General features: G+C 33.5%; 1 protein-coding gene across 7 annotated transcripts in view; it reads right to left on the bottom strand.

Annotated features, from left to right (window-relative positions):
• The window catches only part of LOC150095252 (uncharacterized), a 542,725-nt gene that overhangs the window by 339,797 nt on the left and 185,069 nt on the right, over positions 1 to 17,859 (bottom strand). For all 7 annotated transcript variants that reach the window (XM_090410531.1, XM_090410526.1, XM_090410528.1 and 4 more), the window contains 2 exons: positions 16,241 to 16,407; positions 6,224 to 6,323 (listed from right to left, as the gene is read on the bottom strand). In XM_090410531.1, the coding sequence (XP_090266657.1) occupies positions 6,224 to 6,323; positions 16,241 to 16,407 (267 nt within the window). The remainder of the gene's footprint in view (positions 1 to 6,223; positions 6,324 to 16,240; positions 16,408 to 17,859) is intronic.

The following is a 17,859-nucleotide window of genomic DNA, read 5'->3' as shown; positions in this document are numbered from 1 at the left end:
GGGGGGGCCTCCCCTCGATGAGTCTTGACAGACTTTATGTTCTTAGGAAGGACCTCCCACGATGAGTCTTTTGACTCCATGGAGGCCTGAATAATAATAATATCTCATTCAGAGTTTAACATAATCTGCCATTCCCAAGGCCAATTTTGTTCATCAGAATAAATGTTAAAATATTACCTACTGTTGTGTGTTACTATTTTGTATAATATACTGTAATATATTTGTAAAAACTTGTAGTTGTTAGTTGTATTAATCATGCTAATTCTTAGTATTGGGTATGTATACATCATGAACTAAACATGGGAACTTGGAATTTAATCCGATTATATGAATTACAGCTAAGGCAAGACACGTGTATTAGAAAACGAGTCATGTAGGAAGTAATTGAAATTTTCACTAGAGGCCTTCTCTTAGAATAACAGCCGTCGATACTGTAATCTCCAGAACATTTCACTTGTTTTTGAGCGTGTATTAAGGAAATTTGATTTTGCTCAGTGTTAGTGACTGTTACAGTGATAAGATTTTTTTTTTAGTTTTATGTAAATTAGTAGTTAGTACAGTGTTTCAACCTCCATTAATTACTAAATAATACCATACTAATAATAATATTTTATTGTAGGTTTTAAAACAATTTTAATATTCAAATAGATTACAATGTCCGACAAAAGAAAAAACTATCAGGTGCAGAATATCGCAAACGAAACTGGAAAAAGAACGTGATATTCAAAAACATAGCAGGACTTTACTTAAATATCTAAAAACTGAATCAGCTGATGTAGGGCAGGAGGAAATAAGTAAATGTACCAAAACCAATGATTCTGAGCTCATGGCAAGTACGTCTAACTCTGATCCCAGTAACATAGACATTGCAAGGAATCTCGAAAATGAGACTGATATAACAATTTCCGAATCTAGAGATTTAAGTGATGAACTTGATAGGTACACTGATCCAGCTAGATGGTATCCTTCTTTAAGCGATGCCGAAAGACTGGAAATCATAAAAAAGGGCCCGCCAGAGAAACCAAACAGTGATTTCATTTTTCTGCGCAGCCCTAATGGTAAGAAATTTCATTAAATTTTTACACCAGGGAACTAAGGAAATTAATCAATCATGGTTAATGTATTCAAAAGAAAAAGATTCTGTATTTTGTTTCTGCTATAAGTTGTTTTCCTGTAATATAATGTCATTCACTACTGATGGGTATAATGATTGGGATCATTTGTATGTTTATCTTAATGAACACGAAAAATCCAAAAACCATTTGTAGTCCCATAAAAAGTGGATCGAATTATCGTCCAGGCTTAAATTAGAACAGACAATTGATTAAATGCAGCAAAAGTTATTAAATTCAGAAATTTGGCACTGGAGGAGCCTAATAGAACACCTAATTGCTGTTGTTCAGTTCTTGGGTCAACAATGCTTACCATTTCATGGAACATCTGATAATTTATATGACCCTAATAATGGAAATTTTATACAGCTTGTTGAACTGATTGCCAGATTTGACAGTGCTATGTCTGAACATTTAATGAGAGTAGCTTGTGGTTCGGCCCAACATTATCTTGGGAAAAATATTCAAAATGAATTGATTGCTCTCCTCTCTGGAACCATAAAAAAAACAAATAATTTCTAAGGTTGAGAAAGCTAAATATTACAGCATAGTTGCAGAATGTACTCCCGATGTAAGCCACATTGAACAATTAACATTAATTGTAAGATTTGTTAATACGGATCCAACTGATATCAACATTCATGAACATTTTCTTGGTTTCATTCCTGTAGAAGCCACTACAGGCTCAGCGTTAACCGAATGTATCGTAAGAAAATTATCAGACATAAATATTCCAATCACAAACATGCGTGGTCAGGGTTACGACAATGTCTTAAACATGAAAGGAAAGCATTCAGGAGTTCAACAACATTAGGGACTTGAACCCAAGAGCTTTTTATATCCCTTGATGTTCTCATTCTCTCAACTTGGTGGTCAATGATGCCGCAATGTCATCTAAAGAAGGGATTTCATTTTTTGAAACAGTTCAGAAGTTGTGTTTTTCTCAGCATCAACGCTGCGTTTTGGAATCCTTAAGACACATAATACAACTCTAATGCCTGAGCCATTAAGTACAACATGCTGGGAATCTAGAATCGACACTATTCATCCTTTAAGATACTATACTGAGGAGTTTTATTATGCACTGATAGAAATTGCTGATGATGAGTCAGTTGACAAAATGGCGAGACCCAAAGCTGAAACCCTTGCTCTAAAACTTAGAGACTTTAAATTTTTATGTTGTCTGGTTATATGGCACTATGTTTTAAATGAAATTAATGTTGCAAGTAAACTGTTGCAAAGCATAAAGATGGAATTGTCTAGCGCCATAACAACATTGGGTAATGTTCTCAAAAGTCTTAAGAATCTCAGAAATGATAAATCATATCAAAATTTTCTTGTCGATGCTACAACATTAGCTGAGAAAGTCGAAGCTGATGCTGATTTGAAACCAACATTCGAAAGTACCAGATTGCATCAGCAGAAAAAGCAGCATGATTATGAAGCAAGAAATGAACCTATTTTAGATCCCAAAACAAAATTCAAAGTTGAGTTTTTCTTTTTTATTATTGATGTTGCAACTAATTCTATTTAAGAAAGGTTCGAGCAATTGGAACATCACAGTTCACATTTTTCATTTTTATATAACATCTCTAAATTAAAATCTAAGACAACAAATGAGCTCTTAGACAATTGTAAAAACCTAGAAGCCGTTTTAACACATGAAGAAAATAGAGACATCGATGCAATTGAGCTATGTGATCAACTGAAAGTAGTGTCCAAATTAGTACCAGAAAATACGCTGCCAATTGAAGTTTTTCGTTTTATTGTTGAAAATAACTTTGCTCCGAATGTCGCTGTCGCCCTAAGAATATTACTGACATTGCCTGTGATGGTTGCAAGTGGTAAGCGTAATTTCTCAAAACTGAATCTTATTAAAACTTACTTACACTCAACAATGGCCAAAACTAGATTGGAAGGTCTTGCCATGATTTCAATTGAACATGAACTCGGTCAGAAATTAGACTATGCAGACCTAATTTCTGATTTTGCAAATATGAAAGCAAGAAAAATGTATTTTTAATCGGTGGATACTAAAAACAATACAAATTCTAATTAAAATAATGTGAAAATAGTGCTAAAACTACAATGTGTACGTTCTATAGTTAAGTGTAACTCAATAGTTCACCATTGTACAAGTGAAGATCATTCCATATATGTAAGTAATAAATCATTACTACATTTCATTAAATTGTCAATTGATGAAGTCGATGGTTTATTTTATGAATATGCAGTATTTTAATCACTTTATCAGTGCATTATTATTAATGGTACTATATTTAAAATTAGTGGTCATGAAGCTAATGTTGAACATAATGGTTTTCAAAATTCCAAAAGTTAATTTGAGGTTGGTGCTGTGGCGGCAAGTAATGGATTGCATGGGACGACAAAAATTCTAGAGCCAGCCCTGTATACATAGCATTCAGCAAAAATGGACAAAACGGCTCAAAGAATCACTCAGATGTGAGAACAGACTCTGACAAACAGAAAGAGGTTATAATTCTCTTCATATGGTTTTCATATGGGCACATCTGAACTATAATACAAAAATTTTGTTTGCCTGGATTTCTTGGGAATGAGAATGCAGTGGGGAGGATCCAGAGGGAGTGAGCAAGACTGTGATAAGATAAGACTATGGAATGCTCCTTGTCACAACAGAAAGAAGGTTTATGAGTCACAAAAATTTATTTAATAGGCAGAGAGAGAGAGAGAGGTGTGTGTGTGTGAGAGAGAGAGAGAGAGAAAAAACATAGAACAAGATCAACATAGATCAAATTTTGTGGATTTAATGAGAAGTGATGGGTATTATGTGAATAATGGTTAGCATGAGCCTTCCATGAATCTTCAGATAGAGAGGTTGATATAATTATAAGAACTAGGAGCAAAATCATCTACAATGTTACTTAAATATAAAAAGCTAATAAGCTTCATTTCGGCGATATAAACATTATCTGAATAAAGAGGATATTAAATCCCACATTGTTTTAAAACCGAATAAGAAACTCAAAGATTGGAATCAGAGAGTTTCATGCCGAATATAGTAAACTATAAAGTATCGGCGACCACTAGTGTGAGCTAATGCAAGTGACCCTAGTACGTGGTACAATACCAGAGAACTCGCAGCAAAGTCAGTAAAGTTCTGATCGCTATTCTTAGGTATTTTCCATAATGTAAAAACACATTTCCTAGGAAATGTATGCTGTTATTACATTATGGAGGGAGGTCACTACCCAGACTGGTTTCAGCCTTTTCTGAGGCTTCAATCAGTGAGTAGCTAGACCAAATTAATATCAAAGTGTATAACAAAAAGAACTTATACTCTGTTATATGAGTTTCCAAACAGGTGCAACCATTAAGTTACTTAAATATAAAGAGCTAATAAGCTTCATTTCGGCGATATAAACATTATTTGAATTAATAATTTGAGTTTCTTATTCGGTTTTAAAACAATGTGAGATTTAATATCCCCTTAATTCAAATAACATCTACAATGTGATTTTATTTATTATTAGTAGCAGAAAGAATTGAGTGATGATTATATGTATGTCTCTAGTAATAGAGTAAACACATTCTTTTCCTACAAAGAAAGAAATTATACTGCAAATACAATAGTGGAAGAATGCTGCACGAAATGCAAACTAAGCATAACCTTTCCAATCTATTTGATTTATTTCTTCAGTTCTTTTAAGATAAGTGTAAAACAAACTTAATATTTGAGTAGATAAACTTATACATTGGTTATACATAGCTTTCCATTTTCAGGAAATAACATATACCAGAATATTAATTAAAAACTTTAATTAATACCTTCCTATATTTGTCCTAAGGCAAAACAAGCAGGACAGCCATTATCAAGATATCCGAACCCAAGGACTACATCCAGTTTCACCAATACAATGAATCAGTACTTGTTGACCATGCATTGCACACCCACCACAGAATACTTATACACCGCAGCAAGTACAAGTATGAAAGATTATTCTTTGAATCAGCCTCAGCTCTGAAACACTTCCCAAATCTCAATAAATTTGGGTGCATGAGACTGTCCCAAATTTGGGAAGCTTCAATTCTAAGCCCAACGGCCAAGCCAACTCAATTTAGCCCACTATGGGGAAGCTTTAATACTCTAGGAATGACTTCAGTTGCACTTCAGTCTCAATTCCTTAGTGCCTGCATGCACATATTGTTTTGTGATCCCTGAAGATGGCAATGTAACATTGCCGAAATATAGGAAGGTATTGATTAAAGTTTTTAATTACTATACGTTGTCATTTCCTGAAAAATTGAAAGCTAAGCTTATTTAAATTAAGGGATATTACATCCCATATTGTTTCACAGCCAAAAAAGAAACTCAAAGAGTTTCATGCTGAATACAGAAACTATATAAAGTTTGGCGAGTCCTAGCTGAAAAAGAAACTATAAAGTTTGACGAGTCCAAGTGTAAGCAAATACCTGGATAGTGCAACACATAACCCATTTGGTAGTGCAACACTGAGGCAACTCATAGCAAGAGTGGAGCAAGCTCCAATCACTATTCTTGGTATTTACCCATAATGTGAAACCCAGCTCCTAGGAGCTGTATTACTGTTCTACATTATGAGAGAAGGTCACTACCCAGACCGGTTTCAACCTTTATTATGGGTAAATACCAAGAATAGCGATTGGAGCTTGCTCAACCCTTACTATGAGTTGCCTCAGTGTTGCACTACGAAATGGATTATGTGTTGCACTATCCAGGTATTTGCTTATGCTTGGACTCGCCGAACTTTCTATATTCGGCATGAAACTCTTTGAGTTTCTTTTTTGGCTGTGAAACAATATGGGATGTAATATCCCTTAATTTAAATAATTTTACGTTGCCAAATTGAAGCCTTTGGCTCTTCATATATTTAGTGAAAGCTAAGCTTTTAATATTAGAGTTCAATTTTTTTTTTTTTTTGATATGACTTTAGTGGACACTTAAAAGAACTGTTTTATATAAATTAATGTCATTGTCTATAATATTATCCTCTGACAGAGAATATATTATTTTCATTGAAACTCTGACAATATCGATCAAACATAAAAACCAGCACATTTACATGACTGGTGTGTTAATTAATTATACTTACTAATCCTAGAAACTCTTTCTTTTCTGCCTGAAGTTTTTGTGCATGTGTCTGTAATCTATTCAGCTGAGATTCATCCACATTATGTAGTCCATTTATATTGCTAAAAAACAAAATTTAAAAACATCTTCATGAAGCTTCTCTGTTATCCAAAATCTGATTTTATACACTGGATATTTGAATAATTTTTTTTTAATGATAAATTACTGCTGAAAATATATGGACAATGCGAAATCAACTGACACATTAATACTGAAATGTGTCTCATGCTGTATTAGTGTGAGACATAAGGCATAAGACACAGTCTGGCATGAACATGCTAATGAATTTACTGTACTATGCAGGGAAAGGCAGTTAAAAGCTCCTCATCTCGAAGAAGAATGTTCCTCTACTGAAAGATCAACTGTACATCAAAATTAGAAATCAATTGATGTTTTGATAAATACAAATGATTATTATTACCATATTGTTAATTAAAGATCATAAAGCTTTTAGGCTACAATTAGATATCAAAGCTAACATTAATCCTAAATGATTAAATATATATAAAAAAGAGCAAAGCAAGTAGGACTAGAGCTAACATAAAGGGATCTGGAGGTACTGGGTTGGCAAATAAGTTCGTTCAGTTTTTCAGTTGAGTGGAATGAAACACATTTTATTTAATATATACATACTATAAATAATACATACTAGTCAGTTATATATCGACTCTCTTTATCAATGACCTCTTGCCATCTGTCCACCAATTTCATTATGCCACATTCATAAAACTCCTGGGGTTTACTGGCGAAAAACTGATCCAGGTGTCTTTTGACAGCCTCCTCATTAGCGAAAGTTTTCCTGTTCAGAGAATTATGCAACGATCGGAATAAGTGGTAATCGGAAGGTGCCAGTTCTGGTGAATACGGAGGATGCGGCAAAACATCCTAGCCAAGACGTAATGATTTACTCTGGGTTGTTAACAATGTGTGGGGTCTGGTGTTGTCGTGGTGAAAGACAACTCCTTTCCGATTTGCCAATGCAGGATGTTTTGTGCTAACTGCATTGGCAAATCGCGTTAACTGTGAGCAATAGACAGTTGAATCAATCGTTCTGCCTGATGGTAACACCTCGTAGTGGACAACACCTTTATAATCCCACCACATAGAGAGCATGATCTTCTTTGGGTGCAATCTCATTTTCAAGGTTGTTTGCGGCGGTTCGTTCTTGTGCCCCACGATCTTTTACGTACCACGTTATTGTACACGACCCAATTTTCATCTCCCGTAATCATCCACTTCAAAAAGGAGTTGTTTTCTTGGCGATGTCGCAGCGAATCAGATGGACATGTGAGCAGTCATATTGGCCTCAGTCGATTCATGTGACACCCAAATGGTTTTCAATGCTTGTATGAGATAAGTTCAGTACTGCAGCAATCTCCCACACTGTTTGTGACGGATTTTTGTTGACGATATCCTTCGCAACACTCGAATCAACCTCGGTCAGACGACCGGCGCGAGGAGCAGCATCACTGACGTCGAAATCTCCAGAATGGAATTTGGCAAACCATTTTTGGCATATGCATTCTGTTAAGGCACCATCCCCATATATGCTTCATATTTTTTATGGGTCTCCGCAGCTAGCTTGCCTTTTTTGAAATAAAAAAGCAAAATATGCTGGTAATGTACGTTATTTCCTTCCATTTCTAAAAATATGTTACACACACGCAACTGAAGTAGGCTGAACGAAAATTCACTGAAAGGTTATGTGAAATGTCGCCTTTCAAATGCGTAATAGCGTTGTGAGGTAGCGCAAAAATAGCAAAAGGCGAAGTGGCGTAAACTTGTACTAACGCATAAACCAAACGAACTTATTTGCCAACCCAATATAATTTGAAAGATATTGCTGCAACTGCAGAGAAATTTAACAATTACTCTGAGCGTTTTTATCAATGATAGAAACTACAAAAAGGATCTATCTAAATAAGGATAGATGTATACTTGATGTATTGCCATTCTTCTCTTCTTGTTCTAAGCCCTTTTTATAACCATTTTTGGTTGTAAGTCTCCTCCATTTGTTTCCATCTGTCTCTGTTGAAGGCTTCCAGATGCCATCAGTCAAACATACATAAATACATACATACATATATATGTCAAACTCCTTATGACTAAGTGAGAACTGAGTTGAAAATGTGGAAAGAGGTACACAGTGACACTGCTAAACTTCGCAAAAGCACTTGAAGATACTGCACAAATCCTTATTAGATGGATAAGAGGATAACTGTTGGACAGATGTCAGAGAACAGCATATGATAGAGATGAGTCAAAGAGAAGACAGATGACTTATAAGTATTAAGAAAATTACTTATAAGTAATTTTCTTATAAGTCCAGGTAAATGAATTAATTTGGATCAGTGGAAATCAAACAGAGAGCCGAGTGAATACGATTATAAGCAAAGTGTAAAAACTCGATTGTAGCTTAAATATTCCAAAGCACATTACATCGATTTTTTACTTAAGTTAAGTCCCATGTGAATATTGTAAAAAAAATAAACTATGTTTGTCTTGGTATAGTTTGTATTAGATGTTTTTGTAAATAACTCTTTTGAAGCTAACTGTATATACTGCTTTAATAAGAATGTGTTAGAGTTTTAAAAACAAAGACAATGTTTTTGTCGCCAAAGCTGTACATTGCAGCATTAGAAATATTGTTATTGAAACTTGTATGTATGAGAAAGGCTTGCAGGCTCTAAGTGTAAACATCTCCGAAGTCAGTCAGAAAGAGTTCAAACAACTTTCCGATGGCCGGCAATTTACAATCAAAAGAAAGTGGAGGAGAACAAAAGGCGTGCCGAACTGAAACTTAAGATGAAAGACTCGCACCGATTCTTTGGGGGTTGCCAAACTTCATGCGAGGTCTCAGAGGAGGCCTAATAAAAAGGGACTGAAGCAAGCAGAAAGGGTCCCGGTTCCAGAGTCGCTGTCAGAGAGACTACCCGGATCCACGCTGCTTGAGAGAGGAGTTTCCTGCTTCCAGAAAGGAGCTTCTCGGTTCAAAACGTCGCTAGAGAGACACTACTTCTAGGTCTCAGACAAGGTAGGTTATAAATTGCCGAAAGGAAGAGTTCCAATTGCTGGAGAAAAGTTTCCAGGCCGGGTTAATGTCAAACATTTACCAGTGTGTTGCGTTTTCATTACAATTTGATGAATCAAATGACTTCAATGATATTGCTTAGTTAATGGTATTTATTCGCATGGTATTTCAAGATTATTCAAGTAAAAAACTTTTGAAAATTATACCATTATTGGGAAGGACTAGGGCAGAACATATTTTTTCAGCATTTGATGAATTTGTGAAACACACAAACTTCCGCTTTTTAAACTTGTGTCTATTACTACTGATGGTGCTCCTGCAATGATAGGTAATAAATCAGGCTTCATTTCATTATGTAAAAACGATGACAAATATCAAGATTTTTTAACGTACCACTGTATTATTCACCAACAAGTACTGTGTAGTAAAAGATTAAACACAAAAGATGTTTTGGATATTACATTTAAAATTGTAAATTCTGTTCGAGGAAAAGCCTTACAACGGCAGTTATTTAAATTACAGGCAGATGATGATAAGGAACTTCTGTTGTACAATAATGTTCACTGGCTCAGCAGAAGTCAATTTTTAGAAAGATTTCTTGTATTAATTAACGATATAAAAATTTTTCTTGATGAAAAAGGAGATATTTATCCACAATTGAGTGATAAAAGATGGTTGTTACACTTATCATTTTTAGTAGATTTCTGTACGAAATTAAGTAATTTAGAGTTAAGGTAGAGATAAAAATTTAATTGACATGTTAAGTTCAATAAAAACTTTCCAACAATACTTACTTTTATTAAAGAAAAATATAAATGACTGTGAATTTAGACATCTCCCATATTTATTAAAATTTTTTGAACAAAATCAAGAAATGCTTCGCTACGATTTAAAAGAATTTATTCGTGAAATAGAATTAGTTGAGGAAGAAATAAATTCAAGATTTAAAGATTTTAATAAAACTGAAATGATTTTATCTTCAAGAAAACTTGAACATCACGGAAATTTCAAATAAAATTAGTGGGCTCTTTGATATAAACCAAGCTGAAGTAGAAAATAATAAACTTGAAATAATAAACATTCAGAATAGTTTACATTTAAAATCAATAAACAATATAGTCATTTGGAAGTATGCACATGAAAAATTCCCAATATTAACTGATATTGCGTGAAAAATTCTGTCTTGTTTCGGATCGACATACTTGTCAGAATCCGCTTTTTCAAATATGAACGTCATAAAAAATCAATTAAGAAACCAAATTACAAATGATCATTTGGATGACTGTCTGCGATTGGCCACTTCTTCATATCAACTTGACTATGAAAATATTGTGAGGTCCAAACCATGCCAAATTTCACATTAACTTTTTTTTTTAATCAATCAGCATTTCCTGTAACTTGTGAGTTTGTAATTAATCTGTTGTTTTTTCTAACTTTGGTTTTCCAAAATAGAGAAATAATATTTTATTCCAATATATATATATATATATTTTTTTTGTTGTTGTATTAAAATAATTAAAAGGTGATAAATAAATTTTTAAATAGACAAAGTCTTTAGTTGTGTATTTTTTTTTAGTTGTTTATTTGTGCATAATCAGATATCAGGTTGAAGGAACATGATCTATATAAGAGAATAGATCACCAAATAACTTTTTATAGAAAAGTGGCTCACGTAGTAAAAAAGGTTGAACACCACTCACCTATAGTGTGAGACAAGGCCAGGTACCGGGCCACTTCAGATTGATTTATACATTAGTGATGCTGAGAATGTTTTGAGAGAAATACCTAAATTGTTTGCTATTGAAACTAACTGGAGGGAACTAATAATAGAACTAATTATCATCTTCAACAGCCACTCAGGAACTAGCATGATTATCTTTCAAAATCTGTCTACGAGTGAACACAGAAATGGCTGTGTGGGGCAATGAATGATCCACAACCTTCACAAAAAAGTGACATGCTTTCAGAAGGTAATGATGGTCAAGGGGAATTTCTTATTTATCTGTGTAATCTGATGCAATTTTTCTTATTCTTCTTGTCACTGTAGCATGCAGTGCAGCTTCAAAATACTGAGCCTTTCAAGGCTTGATATATCCAAGTATTTGTGTTGGGCAAGTACCACATGCAACTTTTTTTTTTTTTAGTAAGAAATTACTTTAATAACTAGTTTCATACAATGCTTTTGGGTCAAAAAACAAACAGAAAAAAGGTATTAACAGAGAGATTTCTGTTAGCAGAAATTAACTGGGTTCAAATTTAATTCAAATAATGGCAACTGTTAATTCAAAAATCTCCAAATACTTTTTTTTTTTTTGTTTAATCTGAAGTGGTACAAAACTAGTTATTAAATAAAGTACCATATATGTCGGCGTATAAGACAACTCTCAAATACTACAGAAAACCCTCGAAATCATGGGTCGTCTTATACCTTGAGTATAAAAAGGGAACCCAAATATTCATCCAAGAAATTACTTAATTTCTTGGATGAATATTTAGGTAGTTACAATACATCGTTATATAAGAAAATAGGCAGTGTTTATAAACAAATCAGATTAATTTTTTGTTACATAAATTTATTTAAAATATTACAATAGATGTGAGTCTTAAAAAACAAATAATTATTAATCTCAATTTTCATGTTAATTTTCTTCATCATCTGTTGAAAATAGTTCTTCGGATTCATTGTTTAAATGATCGTCATATGGATCCCAGTTTGAATCCAGTGAATTGATTTCATTTTCATCGTCATCAGTGTCCCACAACAAATAATCTTCCGTAATCTTACCATCCATAAGATTACAGATACCACACTTTTTAAATGATTTTATTACAGTCTACTTTTACTTTATTCCATGCTTTGATCACAAAATTGCACAACATATCAAGTGATGCAGCACACATAGATCCACCATTTGTAAATGATTTTTAACCAAGATTTTTCACCAATTATTCCACTCTTCTTGCATGTGATCTTTAAATGGTTTGTTCAAGCAGACGTCTAGTGATTGCAATACAGAAGTTAAACCACCTGGTATAACAGCAATTTTTGTGTTACTTTTTTCTAGAAGATTTTTAGTATTCTCACTTAATGACTATGAAACATATCCCATACTGATAAACTGTGTTTCTTCATTATACTGCCTGGTCCACACGTTATTTATTCCATAATTTCGCACCATTTTCGCCCGTCCATCCATCTTCGTGAAAATGTACAAAAACACCTGAAGGAAATTTTATCTTAGGTTTAGTGTTATGTTTGGAGATGATCATTGGTTTTAACTTGGTCCCATCAGCCAAACATGACAACACAACCGTAAACCTTGTTTTTTCATGAGCTGTACTTCGAACTAGAACACTCTTACTACCTTTAGACTCTACTGTTTTATTGCTTATCATATCAAAGCTCATAGGAGTTTCATCCATATTTCCAATATTTGACAATAGAAATTTATGTTCTTGTCTCAACTGAATAATAAATTTATGGAAACTGGTAAGTTTGTGGTCAAGATCTGCTGGTAGTTTTTGAGCAATTTAGTTTTTTGTCGTATTACCAGATTTTGTCTGTTCATAAAACAATTACACCATCCTGAAGTAGCTTGAAATTCTATACCTTCATCCAGATTCAATCTTGACCATTTTAGTGCATATACTCTAATCATATTTCTTGTAACAAGATACCCATTCTGCAACGTGATTTTCCAGTTGTGGCCATCGAGTGATCCCCGTTCTCATTGCACATTTTTTCTTTGGCAATTTTTTAAAAATATCTTCTTTCTTCCTCCATTCTCTTACCATCTTCTCGGTTATGTCAAACTTTCTTGCAGCAGCACAGTTCTTAGTTTGCTTTGCCATTTCAATTACCCTTATTTTAAATCAAGCTGCATACTTTCTTCGTTTTGTTGCTGGTTCCATGATTTAAATGATAACAATTTTAACCATCCTAAAATTTAAAAAAAAAAAAGAAAAATTAAAAGTGATTAGCCAAAATTAATTAAAATTTTGGCTAATCACTTAATTAGGGTAATTCATGTAAATACTAAATCTATGCCATGCAAAAAAATAACGGATAAGCATAGATATAAAAATAACGGATATAACAATACAATGTTGCATTAATAAAGAAAGAAGAAATTGGGGGTCTTCTTATAAACCAACATAAGCTGAAAACTAAAAATAGCCTAAAATTTAGGCCTCATCTTATACGCCGACATATACGGCAATTTTTTATTAAAAAAAAGTTGCACGTAGCGCTTATTGGACACAAATCCACAATATATTTCTCTATTTTGGCTGATCTGGAGTCAGAGCTCCACAATTGTTTATGTTAATGTTACATTTCTTCACATTTGGCTTCATGCACTTCTTTTGCCCTCCAAGATCTGTTTGGAGAGATGGATATTAGGCATGTAGATAACAGAATCAATCTAATGAAGAAGTGGAAGATAATCATTACTTCAATTAAAAGGCTCATGTTAGCAAACCTGTCTTTCCTGTGAACTTGAAGGATTCTTTGAGGCAACAGTAACAATATTAAGTAAAAATTTGGTCAAATGTTGATCTATTTCTTCGGAATCTTGCTTCGTATTCACCTATATTTTCTTCAGCATAAGGATAGATTCTTTTTAGCATAATATTAGATAAAATTTTGTAACCTGCTGATAGTAGTGATATTCCCTTGTAATTTTCACATTCATATTTGTTTCTCTTTTTATAAACTGGAATGATTAGAGATTCTTTCCATTCCTGGTTCATTTAACTGACAACATATTTATCATATAGAATCTTAAAATTCTTAACACTCCTTGCAAGACATTCAAGACATTAACAACACATTCTGGTAATGTATTCCATTCATAACTTCCAGGAATGACCTTTGACCTTCTTCTCTTTTAATAATTCCCTCTGGATTAATCAGATAAAATCCTCACACTAACCTAAATGTCTCTATCATATCATCTCTCTTCCTGCTATTCACCAAACTCTACAATCTACATTTCTTTAACTTCTCTCTCTATATAGCCAGTATCCCAAAGTCCTGATATTGTCTTAGTCATTTGTCTCTGGATCCTCTCCTATGTCTCCACATCACAATGAAAACCAGGTGACCAGATCTGAGCACAATAGTCCAAGTGTGATCTGACCTGTGCCTTATACAGTGGCACAACCACTTCTTTATCCTTTCATGTTAGAGTACTTCTTATCATAGCAGCACTATGATATGCAACCTTTGCAACACTAGATATATGCCCTCTAAACTTCAGTCTACTCTCAACCATCACTGCCAAATCTCTAATCTCATCCACTTACATCTGCACTTATTGATATTAAAACTACAACCCCACTCTTTTGTCCAAATAAAAAGTCTATTCAAATCTTTATGAAGAGAATTTCCATCAGCAGTGCTACTTATAATTCTTCCCAACTTTGCATCATCAACAAATAACTGAAGATCCCCAGTCAGTCCACGTGACATATTGTTTACAAACAAGTTAAACAGCAGGGGCCCAAGAACAGAACTCTGGGACATGCCACTGGTTACCCTTCTTTTTTTGTCACACTTCTCCATCTTACACAACCTGCTGGTTTCATTCAAAGCCAATTTCTGATCCATCTAACCAATATACTATCTATTCCTATCCTCTGCAGCTTGTACACCAACTTATGTGGTAATCTATCAAACGCTTTTGCAAAGTCTAAGAATATCACTGTATATGATTCTCTCTTATCTAACACGCTTGTCACCTTATCATAAAATGCAAGTAAATTACTAAAAGGGACCTACCCTTTGCAAATCCATGCTGACCATCATAAATAGTTTATATTTAATGATTCATATTAATATTTAATGAGTTCAGCTACTATTCCATCATTTCGACAAGGCACCAGGTACCTTGTTTATGAGCAGCTTTATACTTTCTCTCTACTTCAGCGAAGGAAGGTTTAATTATTTCTGGTTGACAAGTATGATAAGTATTCTGTTTGAAAGACACAGTAGATTCAAGAATAACTGCCATCATTTGCATATATGAACATAAAAAAAATATGTCTAACACCTACATTAAGGTTGTTTAGTGGTTGTAGACTATTAAGTGAACATAATCATTTGATCAAGAGGAAAAATCTTCCTTAATAAACAAGATATAGATTTAAATCTGCAGGAGACTGTTCTTGGAATCTACCGTATTTCTTAATATTCTCCTAACTTATACAAATATGACTGCTTTCCACAGTACCAAAAATTGCAGACTATTATTTTGCATGTCACATCCAAAAATTCAAGATCACAGTGCAGTACCCACAGAAGATGCTGATTAGAAAGGCAAAATACTTTGGTTTAGTGTTTACCCTTCCTTTTGTCTACACATGCATATCTTAACTTTGTACCTGTGAAGGTGTCTTGGTGACAAAGCAAAAATATCAGCATAATAATTAAACTTAGTGAATTCTTATCCTAAGTAGGCACTCCCCCCCCCTTCTATTAACAACAACAGGAATGATAATTAGCAAAGTATCCACATCAGGCTAACCCTAATTGTTAACACAACACTCAAGGGAAAGAGGCTATTTTTGAAGTTATTCCTTATCATATGCCAAATCTTGGCAAATATGAATACTAATGTTTGTTCAATGTTGGGGAAATAACCACTCAACTATTGGCTGCCACCAAATATCACCTCTGTGAAGTAAACATAAGTCTTGGTTACTTACTCCAATTAGTTTATCCCTTTGTGTAATGACCATCATACTGTAGGTATTCTGCTGATAATGCCAAACAAACTATGACAAAATACTGAATCCATAATTTAATATAATTTAGCTCTGTTCCTAATCAAAAGTGTGTCAGTCACAATTAAACAACCAAGATGATGGTTATGAAGTAGACATTGAAGTTTAAACTATGTTTAGTCACTAGCATCATAAATTAATGTTCCCAACTCTTCTTCTTACCGATATCTATTTTCCTCTTCTTTTTTTTTCTGTAGTACCTGTTGGTAATCAACAGGAGCCAACGTCTGTGGTGCAGACATTGGTGCAAGTTGTGCTGCTGATATTGCATTCAGTTCTTTTTTGCTTAATTCATGGGAATTTTTCCTATGTTGTTCTTGTTTTTCTTTCTGCAAAATTAAAAAGAAACAGTGCATATTTCTTACTAATATATAAAGTCAATTAAATCAGCACAATTCTTATGTTTGTAATTTTTTTTTCAGAAAGGGAATATAAAATTATCAAAAAGTGTGATTTTTGCAACATTAATCTTTTAACAAAAATTATGTGGAAGCACCAAACATAGATGGTGCTTATCCAATGAAGTCACTTCTTAGAATGTACAGATGATCTGTGAGATACCCAGGCAATCATGCAGTTTACTTGAATAGTTGAAATTCATTAAAATAGTGTGTGTGTGTGTGTGTGTGTGTGTGTGTGTGTGTGTGTGTGTGTGTGAGAGGGGGGGGGGTTCCAATTACAGTTATTCAAACATGTTTATCTTATGAATATAAACTGGATACAAATGGTACTCAAGCAACTAGCAAGCTACACATAAACAAATAAATGAGCATCCAAAAAATTGTTAAAAAATATTTGTGTTGGATGAGTCACTTGATGACACACCACATGAAGGACAACTGAGTCACTGACAATAGCACACTAAAGGTTGTCACTAAATCAGATCAAAAGCCAAAGATGCCAGGTACTTACACAAGGATTCAATGTGAGTAATGAAATATTTCATTTGCCTCAACCAGGAAAGGTATACAAGTGACCTGTTGCTTCATTCATATCACAACAAAAAGCCATATTTGGATTGCTAGTTGATATGCAATGAAAATCACATTTATAGCATGCCTAAATAATCAAATCATTGGCTATTATCTAGTAAACCTGTACTATGGATATCAAAGCTCAAATTTCACCAACAAAAAATTTTGCTGTATAAAGGAATACACAGTTAATGTCATTACAAGTTTTTACCCACTAGTGACAGAAGATATCTACTTGGATATTATTCAACAGGCTGATGCTTTGCTCCAAAAGTAGGCTTCAGTAATTAATTATAAAAGTGTTCCTTCAGCACAATGTCAAGTCTCATGTAGCATTAACTTGGGAGCTTTACAACCACTGATGTAAAATTCTCTCTCACCCTCCACATTTCTCAGAAATCCTGCAATATGATTATCACCTTTTCCAATCACTTGGCAATTATATGTGCAATCCAGTTATTAAAACTAGGAAACAATGAAAATGGAGGTGAATAAGTTTTTTTTTTTTTTTTTTTTTTTTTTTTTTTATTGAAGTGTTTATAAACTAATTTCCTTGTTGGGAAAAGGTTACCCTGATTGTGAAGGCATCTTTTATTGAATAAAATTTTTTTTTTTTTTTTTTTTTTTTTTTAATGTTTTACTTTTATTCTTAAAAAAAAAAATACTGATGGTTACCTAATACTAAAAACAAATGGTTATCACTAGTGTATGAAGCTGCATAATTTGAAAACTGAACGATTAATACTGCATTAGTTTTTTGTACAGTAATATTCTCATAAAAGATGAATGAGAAACTCTTGCAAAAGT

The sequence above is a fragment of the Typopeltis vanoorti genome, chromosome 20, assembly GCF_054136105.1.
Source record: "Typopeltis vanoorti isolate ZY-2024b chromosome 20, IOZ_Tvanoo_1.0, whole genome shotgun sequence".
Taxonomy (NCBI): Eukaryota; Metazoa; Arthropoda; class Arachnida; order Uropygi; family Thelyphonidae; genus Typopeltis; species Typopeltis vanoorti.
The sequence above is the reverse complement of the archived record's forward strand: the minus strand, read 5'-3'. Positions and strand labels throughout refer to the sequence as shown.